This window comes from Vidua macroura, chromosome 8 (assembly GCF_024509145.1).
Source record: "Vidua macroura isolate BioBank_ID:100142 chromosome 8, ASM2450914v1, whole genome shotgun sequence".
NCBI classification, from domain to species: domain Eukaryota; kingdom Metazoa; phylum Chordata; class Aves; order Passeriformes; family Viduidae; genus Vidua; species Vidua macroura.
This window is the reverse complement of record NC_071578.1, coordinates 9,264,253-9,279,271: the sequence shown is the minus strand read 5'-3', so window position 1 is coordinate 9,279,271 and position 15,019 is coordinate 9,264,253. Positions and strand designations below refer to the sequence as shown.

The window sequence follows — 15,019 nt, the reverse complement described above, 5'->3', positions numbered from 1 at the left end:
TTGTGTCCTCATGGGGGTTTGCTTGACCTTCCTGCCTGCCCTCACCCCATAATGAAACTAAAAGTGTGTTTGATGAGGATTATTGAAAAGAAGATTTATAGACCTGTGACATCTATTTAAGATGGATGATAGTATCTCTGCATTAATTTCACATTAGCATTTGGTGTTTGATTTCTCTGTGCTGTTGCAGGAAGCTGCTGACATTTGGCAGAGTGGCAGAACACGGGGTTTGAGTTGTTTCTCTTTCGGAGTTGCCTGCAGCCTCTCCTCTGCGTGTGCAGGGGGGGAGGCAGCACTGGGGGTGGCTGAGACATTGACTTTTGCCAGCTGACATGTACTGTTAAATTGATTCTTTCAATCAGAAGTTTCAGTGAATTTGTGGAATAGTTTTTATTTACTTTTGGACAGGAATGTTTTCATTTGGTTTTTTTTCTCAGTTTTCTTAAGGAAATGCTTGGAAGTCCTGCATTGCATCAGGTTGTATATTAGCACAGTTTTCCTGCTTCATGCACCCGATTGCTAAAAACTCAGCTACTTAGGAACAGGAAACCTCTTTGGAATTTCAGTCTGAAGTGTCTAATCTGTTGTTTCTTGATCACCTTTACAGAGAAATATAGTTTTGAAAATGAAAATTAAGTATAAGTTTTGAAAACTGAAGTTTGAATACAATTTTTCAAATTGAAAAGAAATTCCAATTTCTCTTGTTTAAGAAGAAATCAGTTTGGGTTTCTGTTTCAATAGAAGCTTTAAGATTTTTAAATAGGGCCACTTTTCCTCTAAATTTGTTCAGCTGTATCTTTTCCATTTGTGCTCAGCAAAAAATACTTAAATACCTATTCCAAAAGGCAGAGATGAAAGAGTATATTCTGCAGTATTTAGCTGTCCATTTGGGGATCAGGTCACTTTTTTCACCTTGCTTTTAGCAAATGGCAGAAGTGACTACTGTCAAAGAACACAAAATGAAATTAATATATTCCCACAAATTATTTCTGGTTATGTTAAACTCAAGTATTTATTTACATTTAGAGCAGGGCCAAACTGTGAAACAGGTGCCTGGAGATTTTTAAAAACATTTATATATACTTGGGAATTCTAATAGATTTTGAAAAGTATGAAAACAGATGTTTGTGGATAAATAAACCTTTTTGTTGTTTACACATATTCCTCCAGAAAAATCTGTTTAATCTGTTCTTAAAACATTGAGCCTGAAAAATTGAAAGGTTGGGATAAAAGGATCTGTTGTGTCTTTTGTCTGAGATGCACCTACATTTGGGGGCTGCTTAGCATTTAGGAGGGGGAAAGCTATTCTTTAGTTCATGTATGAAAATGTGCAATACTTTATATCAATTATTTGGCTGATTGCTGGAAGTGCATTGGAGTGAGGGGGCACTGGCTAGTTCTGGCCTTCACTAATGGGAACATTTCAGAATGTGGATGGTAATTAAAGTATAGAATGCGGAAAATTAGGCCAAAATTGAATAGAAATGAATAAGTATGTGTTCTGTTGTGCAGATGTTGGAAATAGATTATTTTGGATACCTCTTTCTATCTACATCTTATTTGGTTACCGTGTAAAATTCGGTCATACACCATGTAGATTGTTTCTCTTCCCATTACCTTCTCTGTTTTTATGTTGTGATGTATCTGTATAGGTAGTAATTTAGCAAAATATCCTGTCTACCAGGTGTGGGGACTAGCTGATTGTATTGTAATACCAGATCATTACTTAATTCATATGCAACCTAGCCTAGCACATGGAAAGCATTATAAATCTATTTACAGTGTGGCTGGTCTGATGATAACATTGTATTAAATTCCCAGGTGAGGCAATTTAAGCAATTGCTTTGCCATGTGTAGGCCATGGAAATTAACTTCTCATATGCTTTAGTAATAGAAGAACTTCATTGGTATGCTCAGATTAGAGGTACAGCAGAATTCTTACAGTCTGGTTACGTGTACCCTGCTTCACATGTAGAATCATACAGGGGGGTGGTACTGCAGATCACAGATCTTAATTAGTTTAAGCTGAGTTAATTCATTTCAATTCTAATTTAGCTGGGCTTGCCTATGAACACATTCAGTTCTATTGGGAAATGTTAAGGCTTGGGTCAAGTAGACAGATTGTTTAAAACCAAATTGCCAGACAGAACTGAGCAAGTGTATCTGTTTGAACAGGGCTTTAAGGAAATCACCCAATCAGTATGCAAAAATCCTGTTCATAAACCAAGAGAGATCTGCCTGGAATCAGAAATTCTTCTTTGTCAGAAGGTCTGGGTACTGCAGTACATTTAAAACAGCCCCTGAAACTTTCTGAGTGCTGAAGTTCTTGTAGAAAGTAGCTTAACCCTTTTGTGTCTCTGTGCTTGGGCACATGCTATGCTCAACTGCAAACACATTCGCTGAGCAAAACCACTTGTGTGCTTAGACTTTTTGTCTAGGTATATACAAGAAAATGTAAAATACAAGGAAAACTTTTATATGTGACAGAGCTTTGCAGACAAAAAACTGCACACAAACCTCTTAAACCTATATTGAGCTGCCCAGAAATGCCTTGGATTACAAACTCTGTAAAGCTTCTGTCTTTTCTAGAAACATACATATAAAGTACCAGTAGACAGTGGTAACTGACAACTAAGACTAAAAATGTTGACAATTTCTTGATTTGCCTGGTTAGCTTATGTATAGAAGTCATTAACTATTTATAAAATGCATTATGAATTGGGTTCCTTCAAAATGTAGCAGAGTGTGTGACATTTCCAGCTCAAACTATCATTCTTGCATTTGGCTAAAGTATATATTTATAAACAGCTGATGGTTATGAACTAAAAAAAAAACCGTAATTATTCAGACGAGCTGAACTTGTCTTGAACTTGATAGCCACATTTAAAAATGTTCGCCAATAATGCTTTATTAAAAATAAGAATAGTATTTCAAGATATTGATATTTTGGACAAATCCTGAAAGAATAAATGAACACTTTACTTCAAAGACCTTTCCTTTTATATTATTGATTCATTTGGTAGTGAAACTGTGATCAAAAGTAGTATCAAATTATTTATTGATTATGGCAAAGAGTTCTACCTAATTGTAGCCAAAGCATTATTTCTTGTAATAAAATTTCTGATTTTCAGATCATGACAGATTATTACAATAAAAGAACAATTATACAAATATATTTATTAAGTTCACTGGCGATAATAATAAAGGATTATAAAGGGCCTCTAAAAATTTTATTGCTATTAACATTTATTTTTTCCCATGAAGTGTATTCTTTTTCCTTTCTCCCTTGCAGGCTCTTAAGAATGAGAATATTGTCCAGTTATATCTTTCAAATAAATGATGTGTAATCAAGGACCATTTCAGTCCCTACGTATTATTAGGAAGCTTGTTCACTAGAGAACAAGCTCATGAAGCATCATGCTCCTCATCTCAGTCTAATAATGATAAATACATTCAACACTAACAGAATCAATGGGGCTGAGTCATTTTGTGAAATTGGGAGAAACTGTACAGTTGAACTATTAGACCTCAAATAAGATTGAATTTTAATCAGAAAAGATGATTAGATATTTATTGGTATATATTTGTAATTTCCTTCCTTGTTTGATGTGTATCAAATGAAAATAGGAAAATAATGTAATTGAGCAATCTATGCCAATTTGTTGGCTTTTTGGTGAGAAAAGAGAAAAACAAAACCTATCTCCATATGATATGCTTGCATACTGTGGAGTGTTTTAGTCCCCCATAGTGATGAAATGAATAATTTAAACAGGCAGCTCTGATACCACAGCCTGTTTAAAGGTTCTCATTTCCTTTAATGCTGTAGACTACTTTAGCTTGGTTAGCATGAAACTCTGAGAGCTGAGATCTCTAAAAGATTTGGCACAATTCACCTCTTGCTGTGGGTCCATGGTCCAAGGCTTTGTCCTTCCTACTTACATCTGTAGCTTTAGGATCTGATGGCAAGTGAATCACAAATGTGTAAACAGTGGAGCGATCATGTTGGTAATAAAGGGGAGCTACACAGCATAAAGAGCTAAAATGTTTTGCTCTGAGGTGACCCATACAAGGCTTACTTCGCTGCTAGGTCCCTTGAAAAAAGGGTGACCCACTTCCAAAACTCCTTGTTACTAAGATGATGAATTTCCCTGTGCTCAGTATAATTTCTAGCAGTTTTTTCCAGTGCCTCAGTCCCAAGCACGAGTTTTGGCATGATGGCCCAAGCAGGGAAGGTTTGAAGAGGGATTAATTTTTTTCTGAGTTCCAACTGGTAGTCACTATCATGGCAGGATGTGAGGGAAGCCTCCATTAATAAAGAAAGGGCCCTACAGCTTAGTTCTTGTTACTCTTGGGTTTCTTCCTCTGATGAGGTGTAAAAATTACCATAACTACTCTCAAAAAGAAAAAAAATTAGGCAATATGTTCAAAATTCAATCCCTCCTTTAATGACAAGTGTGGGAATAGTAAATGAGTAATAGCTTGTTATTTGGCTAACAGAGAAATTGAAAGCTGGGCTGATGTTCTCATTGTGGACTTCCCTATTGCTCCGTTGACTCCTGTGCTACCTTGCTAATCATCACACATTTGCTTTCCAGTGCTTGGCACTTGATCTAGTTTAGAATCAACATAATTATCAGTTCAAGAGCAAATCTGGTGCTTGTAAGCTGTGAATTTACTTAATATCCTGTCTGTCATGACGATCCCATGGATGACTGTCTCAGTTTTGTGGTGTTTCCATGAACTGCTGAAAATCAGTGTTTCCGTGTGGTGTTTTTCTTTCCTTTCTTTTGCCCTTTAATTTCTGATCCTTTCCCAGCAGCCTTAGCAGCATAGAAATACTTGCTAATTTTCTACATCTTTAAATTGGATCAGATATGTCACATGTGTGTTGTTCAGGTTTGGGTGTTTTTGGTGGTTTTTTTTTGTTTGTTTGTTTGTTTGTTTGGGTTTTTTTGGGGGTTTTTTTTGGGGGGGGGAGGAAAAAGCTGAGTCTTCCTTTCCAGTCTAGAGGCATTGCTGCCATCGCTGTTTTGTTGCATTCTTTGACCTGCCAGCAAGTGTTCTTCAGAAAAATGTGTTTGGTTCCTGCACTGTCATTTTTTCAATGCTTCTGCTATTAGTGTATATTGCCTCACATGTTACATATCTCAAGCTTCACAGAAGCTGCTTTCATTGCTGCAATGTTGAGGGTGTAACTCTCTTAGAAATACTATAGTTTTGCCATGCAGATTTGTTGAAGAACTTTGTAATAACTTTCACTTGCAGATTTTTTTTTTTAATCAAATAGGTATCCATTAGGGGGCTCTCGAGGTTTAAGATGATCAGCCTTGATACCAATGGCTTCGGAGCTTTACTTCCTAACCCTTTTTTCTTTTTGTTTTATAGAAAAGGTCACGAATCGCCTACAGTGATGAGGTGCGGAATGAACTCCTAGGGGATGACGGGAATTCCTCAGAGAACCAGGTAGGATGCTAATCAAGAAGCCCTAGTGGGTGGCTGGAGGGTGAAGGAGGTCACTGGCACACTGGGCTTCTCAAGCTGCTCCTTAACAGCATTAGCAACAACTCATGTGGAAGTGATACTGTTTAATGCAAAGCTGGGGTCTTAATCAACTTCAAAATGTTTCTTGGAGATCTTACATTTAACCCTTTAACTTGTGATCACTGTCTGCTATCTCAAAAAAAATCTTTTCTTCTCTTTTCTTTATTATTTAGTACTTAAGAAATAACTTGAAACACGCTGTTTGCCGACAAAGCCAAGGTCTTCACCTCAAACACATGTAAAAGGAATAAAAAAGTACATAATGCAGCTTTGATAATAATGCAGTATAATTAAATCAACACTGGCAGGCAAAACAAATGAAAGTGCGCTCTCAGAATTAGGCAGTATCCCACTCAGCTTCCTTGTGTGATTCCTCCTTTAACCAGATTTTCTCTCCTTGTACCAAAAACACAAGTTGTACTAATAAGAGCATGCTTTCATAATGCATGTTGTACTAGGATGCAGAGTGCTATCCACCTCTTTTAATGAATGAAAGCTTGATAATCCTAAGGCTTTTTTAAAATCTTGTACCCATATTGTTGTTCTGCATACTACAGTGAGGATCCTGATAGACTACTGAAAACTGTGAAGGCAATGCTTTCTCCAGGAGTCTTTGACCCACCTGTTAATATTTCTTTTTTGGGATGAAACTTGTTTGACACTCTGTCTGAAAGGAAAATATTTCTCTTCTTTCTAAAATTTGTTATCCAAGTCTTGTATTTTTTGAGTTAGAAGTTAGCTAAAAGTTTTCCTACCGGTCATATTTTCTCTTCTAGCTAGATAGAATCCAAATTATTTTGCTAATGGAAGAAAAAAGGGTTTAAATATTTACTTGATAAATGTGTTATTAAATAAGGAAATGGATCAGAACAATGTTCTGAAATTTTTTTGTATCTTCCACAGTCAGTATAGGCTTAGCTCCACTAAGGACAGAAAAAATAAAGACTTGGAGACTCACCTTGTACAAGGACTTTCAAAACACAGACCCCATAACCCCAATCTTATAGAGTATTTTAAACATGCTCAGTAAGTTTTAAACTCTGTAATAGACTTTAATTCATATATGAATGAAATTAGACACAGGATACATTATCTGAAGACATAAGACTGGAGAATAGCAGCTCTGGTAGCTATGTGAAGACAAATTTAAAGGACATTAGTCTTCACATTTATATGTGATAGAAACGGGAGATTCCAAAATTTCAGTAAAATAAAGAGGGGATTTTATACCTAAGTAATGAATTTATGTAGAAGATTATTTTTGGGAGAAGAGTTTCACAGTCTGTATGTCATGACTGTAAATGAAGTCCTGTGCAACTGTTAAGGTTCTCATTTCTCTTAAGGCGCTGCTACTTCTACATTTCAAGAAAAAAAAATGTGTGAATTCAGACATAAAAGGGCAATTGTGATAAGAAGCTTTACTTATAACAGAATATCTTATGTGTAGGGATGAGATAAAATATTTTATTTTCACTTTTTAAAGAATGTTTAAATAACTGGTTCATGTGAGCACTTGCTGTGACTGATCTTTTTTCCAAATTTGGTGAAAGAGACATGTTCTCATCTCAAGGAGCTAAATGATCCCTTCAACCATTTGTCAACTTTGGGCTTTTTCTTCCAAATGACCACTATTTAAATGGAAGAAAAACTTGTCTGCTGAAGGACTCTTGTATAGTTTTTAGGTAATCAAAATCCTTTTCTATAGCCCAACTTGAAATTATTACCTCTGTACCTTTTGAAGTTCTTCATTCTTTTCTTGAAAAATGTAATGAAATAGTACCATAAAGGAGTCACCTAATTTCTTTTAAATATTTGAATGCCAGGATTTTTAAAATACATTATTTATTGTGTTGTTTCAATAATAAATATCACATTCTCTTTTTCTTATTAAATATCTTCATTTATACCTGTACTTTATATACATGTACATACAGGTGCAAGCAGTTAGTGCAAAAACGTCAGCTGATAGTGAGCTTATTAGAATGTGCAGTTTTCAAAAGCAAGTGTAGGTTTGGGTACTTACCAGACACTGAACAGGAGATATTGTTGTTTTTAACTCAGTAACCCCAGGTTTAATATGCTTTCACTCCTATTGATATTATTATATCAATAGAAAACTTGGAGTAAATTATGAAAGGATGCTCAGGTGTAACTTAAAGCCATGTAAAATATTTGAAGAGGTTTCAAATTTGAAGAGGCTTTTGTTTTGTCTGATGGAAATAAATATAGGTACATGGACTGATCCTAACTAATACTGTAGGATTTTTACTTCTCAATCAGTTTGGATTAGGTTAAATTAGTTTAATTGAAAAATGGTGGGTTTGTTTTCCCCAATTCAGTCACCAGCTGTGAAAGGGGAGAGGAAGGATTCCTTTTCTTACAGAGGAGGTGCTGAAAAAACTTGCCAGCTCAGAATCGCTCCTGTCCCAAACCACAAAAATTGGTAAAATCTGCCAATAGAAATATTGAATACCTTGGTAGTCGGGATTGTTACCCAGAGGCAGATAAGAGATATGAGTTGTTGGTCTTTGTCATTGTGATAAACATTTGCATGATGTTTTTGGTGGAGAGAGAAGACAAAAGGAACTTAATGCTTGCTGGCTAGTATGACCATATTAAAAAGCTAGAAATAAAACAGATCACTATTGGAAAACTAAATTATCAGGATCTTTTCCTCATTCACCTTCTCTTTTTTTAGTTGCATTTCGAAGGTACAATTACAGCAAACCACAGCTAAGTTATCATCTGTAATGAATAGGATGATAGGTATAAGTTTCCAGTTGTTCTCTCCGGAAGAAAGATTGAAGTACAAAATCTGTTATTGAAGAATAGGTAATGGTGATTTGTCTTTGTCTCCATTTTCCCAACATGGTCTCCCAAAAGTAGCAGCCATTGTATCTAGATGACACTTAGAATAACTTGGAATACGATTCCCTTCTAATGATTATACCAAGATTTAACTGTTTTTACCAGATAGAGCATATTGAAATTTCCTGTAAGAATTATATAATTCTGCTATTGAAAGTTTCTTTTGAAATAAGTGCAACTTGTTTTCATGAGACAGGTAGTGATATAGTGCTCTAAATGATCCTAGAATTCAGTAAAGTCATTGCTTAACGTACGTGAACTTTTTCTTAATTTGAATCATGTGAATGTAGTCAGATGAGGCGCTCATAGATTGAAAATCAAGAAATGTCCCTTCTTGCATCAAAAAAACCCCACCTTACAAACCCAGTCCCAAAAAACTACTGTGTGCATTGGGTTGTTATTTATTTTCCAAGAGTGGTCTTAAATAGGCTGTTGCTTTCAAGTCTTCTTTGTCATCCTGGCCACCAACATTTAGCAAATCCCTTGAAAGTTTTGAGTTTTTTGGTGCAGTGATACACTGCCTGAAGTTGTAGATTCACTTTAATAATAATAGAACTGTTTTATGTAGCAAGCCATATGTTTTTGAGGAAGTATATGTTGGGTTAAATCAGAAATCTCTCTCAACCGAAATTATGCAAGGTTCAGTATTATCAACTTTTTTGAGGTGTAACAGTGTTCCTTTCTCTTTTGCAGCAATGTTCATTAAGTTTAAATCACATTGGGTTAAACTGCATATCCGTATACCCATACATTCTATACGTGATTCATGGTGAACAAATATTTTGTGTCTACTTAATTTCTGACTACAAAGTTGTGATAATATTAGATTTGGGCTTGCTGTGCATAAAGTGTGTCAAACTTCAGCTACGGACCAGGGGGTGAAGTTGGTCAATTTAATTCGCCAAGATCTAAAGAAGGTCGGTATCATTTCATATAGCCCTGGCAGAGCAGATCATTACCAGACACAAATCTGTTCGTTACATGCCGAGGGTTTATAGCAAAATAAATAGACTGTCATCATAAGTTCAGAAAATTGTGTGTTCGACCCACGATAATGTGTAAAGGGCGTTTAATAGAGTTCAGCATTTATTCGTTATCTATATGCGGACAGAGACGGCGGTGGCGTTATCAGCTTTTTAAAAAAAATTCGGTAGTTTTGTGTCACGTGACGAGCCTCGCAGCCACACGCCTGCGTACACACACACACACACACACACACTCACACACATCCCATTCGCTCCCTCGCTCTCTGTGGTGCAGTTTTGATTTTAGTCACAGCAGAAGGCTTAGCCACAAGAGATTCCACTGGTTCAAACCAGCGTAAACCAGATTTTTTTTTTTTTTTTTTTAGCCTACAAAGGGACAGATTACCTCTTGTATCGAATTCTGTATTGCAAAAAAAAAAAAAAAAAGAAAAACATAATCTTTGTTTCAAAAATATGCTGATTATCATAACCTAAAATGGTGGCTGTGCACGGCTTAACACTGTTTGTAGTTCAGGAGTGAGCATAATAAAAATAAGGTTTCAAAATAGAAATGTGAAGGTAACACATTTTCATCAAGAGCATTGTTAAATGGGGGAAAAATACATCTTTTGTTAATTTGAATGAATATCTTTCAGCCAATGTTAAAAAAACCCCAGCCCTCTCCCATTACTTAGCTTAACTGCAAATCCCATGCGGAGCTTAAATTCAGCCATGCAGCACAAACAAGATAGAACATTTTTGTTTGGGACCTATTGAAAAAGCAAATGTGCAGCATTTTAAAACTCTCATTGATTATAGCAGGGTGGCATGCCTGGACTGGCTCTATTGCGGGAGAGTCGTTTTAAACTTTGGCCCTTTAAGTATCATAGTCAACTGAAGAATGGTGGCCTCAGAAAGAAAAGATAGCTATGTGATCAACTCCCAGATCGTCTCTTTCTAAAGAGCCTTAATGTTTGCCTTTTTGGGGGAAAAAGGGGGGGAAGAGCTGGAGAAAGAGACCAATTTATGATAGGCCAAGCACTTGAATTTAAGCACTGGTTTGGCCGGCAGTGCAGTTTTCTTTATACCAAATTGTAGCAAAATTCCTTTAGCTTGGTGCAGAAGAGCTGGCCCAGTTCAAGTTGGGGTGGTGTAGGAGCCCCCCTGATTATATCTCATTAGAGCTCCTGTCCCTTCTGGTAATGGGGTGAGGCAAACCTTCAGTTTTAGACAAGCCATATGAGACAATAGAGAATAATGGAGGTTCTTTTGTTTCCTTCATGCTGGTGAGACTTTATTAGTAGCCAACATTCTCAGCTTACACATGTTGAAAATTAATGTTATGAAACTGTAAGTGAAATATCAGCATAAACTGAGATAATTGTGTAGCTGTTGTAATTTCGAACTGGAAGCGGTGAGAGAACTGTAATTTTTTTATAAAGGGCCATTCTTGTGCAGATATTTGTTGTGAGTAATTATACATTTTGTTCCAGTACAAATAATTTATCTCTCTAAGGGGCGAGTATATTACAACATAGCTTGATAATCAGGCTGGGGTTTTATTTAGTTTTATTGCAAAGCTGCCAGAGCAATATTAGTGTTAGATTGTGTTGATTTACAAGCATAAATAAATAAATATAAATTTTTATACTATATAAGTATACACACACACTCTGTGTGTATATGTATATATATATATACACACACTGTATAGTGGTCTGGATCAAGAATCTGGAATGGGTCTTTTCTGAGGGAAATATGTTTCCTGTTGTTCCCTATTCCTTTGTCTATTTTTAAATATGCTATTCAATAAATCATAGTTCTGAGCTATTTAACTAAGCTGCTTCATTTTTTTTACCTGGCAAAAACCCTCAGTATGAAGTTCAATACAATTAAATAATACTGTTACAGTAGGACTCAGATATATAAAAATTGAAATATTGAAATACATGCTATAAAGATGCAGTCATCTATTAATAAGTTAGATCTGCTAGTAAAATAAGAAATCAGTTGTCACAACTAAAATATACAGAAAACATTCTGAAAACTTGTATATACAAAACCACTTCAGCTGTACAATCTTCGAAGAGAGGAATAGTAAACTTGTTTTTTTCTTTATAATATAGACTTCTATGAAGTCATTCCCCTTTATTTCATGATGGTGTCTTAGATGTGGTTTAAAAGAGAATTTCACACTATTCTCTTTGTTTAATGTGACAGTGTGAGAAAGTGATCTTTATTCGTTCAAAAAACTCTGCATGTAGTCTATGTTTAGGTTCTTTTAATGTGTTTGTCTGTGATTTTTAAATGCTAAACATGTAAACAGATAAATTGTCAATGTTAATTCTGTATCCTGTCACACAACTGATCTTTCTTTCCTGCCATTTCTTTCCTTTTTATCTTTTTTGTGCGTTCATGTTGCAGTTGATAAAATTACGTGAAGAGGTGAGTACTTTCTTGCTTTTTGTTGTCTAGCTTTCCCTTTAAAGCTGAGTTTCTAAATCTGAAGTAGATCTTTTTGTTCATTGTTGCAGGGAAATCTACACAAAGCAAAAATATTGATTACATTGCTTTAAAATATTCACTGTTGTGCCTCTTTTTCCCTAATAATTGTGTACTTACATAGGAATCTCTAGATCAATCCTTAGAAATTAACATTCTTTGATAGTGGAATTTTTTTAAAAGGCACTAGAAAAAGAAGGGTGGAAAAAAACTCTATTATTTGATCTCTCCAAGAATACCATGATCAAATCAGGTACAGTAATAATCATGTTTGCATCACAAAATCTTTGATAGGGAAAGTACATTTATACACTAATATTGAAAGTGAAAGCATCGCTTTGGTATAAACCTCTGCTGAAACATTTTTAGAATTACACGGTATTTCACAGTGTTTTGAGTTTGGTGTGAGGCATTTAAATAGCTTATGTATTATACTGCATATTGTACATCCACTGAAAATACAGTAGAGGTAGAGAGACCTACACACATATCAATATTTATTATTTATTTGTGAGTGCTGTAGATCTGTAGGTGTAACACTAGAGATCAGTATTCCAGAACACCTTTCTTCCAGTTATAAAATCACTCATAAATATTTAGAAAGAAGCCTATTTTAATGGTCAGATCTTCTAATGTTTCAGTATATTTTCTGAAATTAATCTCTGCTTTTGCTTACTGTTGTAGCAAAGCAGGTATTTGAACTGCTATTTTATTATTTCCTAGTAGCCAGTGAAAAGAATGGCTGACTAAAGTCAAGTTTACTTGTAGGTCAGATTTCTGGAGGATTTCATATGGAAAGCTTGGACCAGTGAAGTATTTGAATAAATATGTTTAGAAGCACAAGTATTTTAACATCACTTATTTGTCTGGTATCTTCTTTGTGGACCATGTGTGCCCAGTAATGTATCAGTAATATATACTGAACTCTGCAGGAAGGGATTTGTGAGTTTTAGAAATGGTGATGACAAAGAATTGTAAAGTAACCAGATTAAGGACAATTACAGAGAATTCTTAAAAGCAGGTAGGTATTTGTGATACAAAGATTCTTCACTAGTTCCCCGAATTCTTTATTTCCCCCCTCTTCTCATAGAGCTGATATTAATTTGTAAAAGCTACAGAGTAAAAGAGTTAACAAAAAATTAAATAAAATAAACATGTAACCACATGAAAGCCTTCCCACCACTGCTGAGCTCCCCTCCCCAATAGTCCCAGTATTTAAACAGATGACAGTATTGTTGCAAGGGTTTGTATAGCCTGATTTCTGAGGTTTTTCAGAACAAGGTTAATTTTCTCATCCCTTTAACAGCACCTGCATGTCTGCTCCTGTGCTTTTGCAAAGAGTGCAGTAGGATCATTTTTGTTTGCAAACATAAGTTTATACTTTTATAAAGATTCCTAATTTTTAAATTTGCTCTGAAAATTTAATTGTACAGAAAGAACAAAGCTGCTGCTTATCTGCTTTTCTTTTTGAAATAGCTATGAAGACAAGTAAGAAAATTCAGGGTGTTATTGCAAAGGGCTGCAACTTGGGAGCTATACTGAACTCAGTTATACCTTTTGGATTTTATAAATCCTCTGTGTTTGCCACCTAAATAAAATGGACATTGCTTCTGGTAATTTGGTAATTTTTTTTTTTTTCTTTTCTTTGCTAGCCTCATAAGTTACTTTTTCTTCACTCTGCATATGGTGAAAGCAGCAGAAAATAAACTAAATAAGGGGATTTATTACTTTGTCTTGAACACAATTGTGCTAGTAGAGAGAAAAATAATTTAAAACCCAATTGTTGGCAATCTGTTCTCTGCATGTAAGTACCCACTCTGTGTTGGATAGGTTGTAAATGCAATGGTGTTTTTATACCCAATGCAAAATGCACATTAAAGTTTAAATGAAGGCTAGTACTGTGACTCAGGCGTAATTCTTAACTCGTCACGGAGTGAAACATCAAGGCATCCCCAATTATAGTTCTCCTAAGGAGGTATGAAGTGATCTTAAAAGAAATTGTGGTTTGCCATACTGTTTATTAATAAAACCTGTGCTTCCTCTCATTACAAGGCTCTATTCTCGCACACTTGCCGTACACAGGCATCCATGGAGGCTGTGTCGCTCTGTCTTTTGAGCTCCTGAGATCTCAGTTTGAATCCAGCCCACATGGAATGACTAAATCTCTAGTGATAGTGTGCCACTTTGCAAAACTTCCTCATATAACTCCAGATAGAAGCTGTTTCTGAAGCTGCGAGGCAGACAGGATCACCCCTCTACCCTCCTCAGAGTGCAGGGGATACCGTGGGAGAAGGAATTTGGGGAGGGGTGGGAAGCAGTTGAAAGCATCAGCTGCTGCTATAGGGCATTGATTTCATGTCCAAAGGACAGGGTGCCTCCAAATCCAAACAATGTCAATAACACCACCCTTTATAATAAAATTAGGTTTCATTATAGAATGCCTTGGGTGGAAAGGCTCTGAAATCAAGTTAAGAAATGGCTCTGAGTTAGTGTTAGCACCGAGTTCACAGGGCTTTAGTATTCTAATTTCTTGCAGTAAGACTGAACTGGGATGGTAATTTATTTTATTGAAATGTGGCTTAAATGGTATAGAAAAACATACAGTGAAAAGCTAATTCTTTCTGTTGGGTAGCTCTCTCACCTTGTCATGTGAAATCTGATTATCTCCCCCTCTCTCCCTTAACATTGGGATGGTGTTTTCACTTCCCGTATACAGCCCTGTACATCTGTTCTGTGATCAGTGTTCATCCTTGTGCTCACTCCCAGCCTTTGGTGGTTTTTTAAGTATCTCCTCTCTAACTTTTAGGATTCTTACCCTCTAAATTCCTTCTTTTTATGCCGCACACCTCCCACCTTCTTCCCCTTCTACTTTTCTTTCTTGAGAGACATCTGTGTGAGTGTTAGGTTTCTGAGGGTTTTTACAAAGTTTAAAATACTTTGTAAAACACTAGTTTAATGTCATTTGGAGGGGTACTGTTTGGAGAAAGGTACCATACTATTTTTTTCTTCTAATGGGCAATGAAGAGGAACTAGCAGATGTTGTGAAAAGATGCCTTTTTAAAAATAATTAAGCAAAATTAACACTAATTATCTAGATTGACCATGAGTACTAAGAACATGCACCACTCCAGTTGCTGTCATGA

At 35.7% G+C, this 15,019-nt stretch overlaps 1 protein-coding gene across 4 annotated transcripts in view; it reads left to right on the top strand.

The window, feature by feature from the left end:
• The window catches only part of VTI1A (vesicle transport through interaction with t-SNAREs 1A), a 258,051-nt gene that overhangs the window by 45,395 nt on the left and 197,637 nt on the right, over positions 1-15,019 (top strand). For 2 of the 4 annotated variants that reach the window (XM_053984454.1, XM_053984456.1), the window contains exons 4-5: positions 5,386-5,463; positions 11,799-11,819. In XM_053984454.1, the coding sequence (XP_053840429.1) occupies positions 5,386-5,463; positions 11,799-11,819 (99 nt within the window). The remainder of the gene's footprint in view (positions 1-5,385; positions 5,464-11,798; positions 11,820-15,019) is intronic. The other 2 variants (XM_053984455.1, XM_053984457.1) reach the window with 1 other exon arrangement.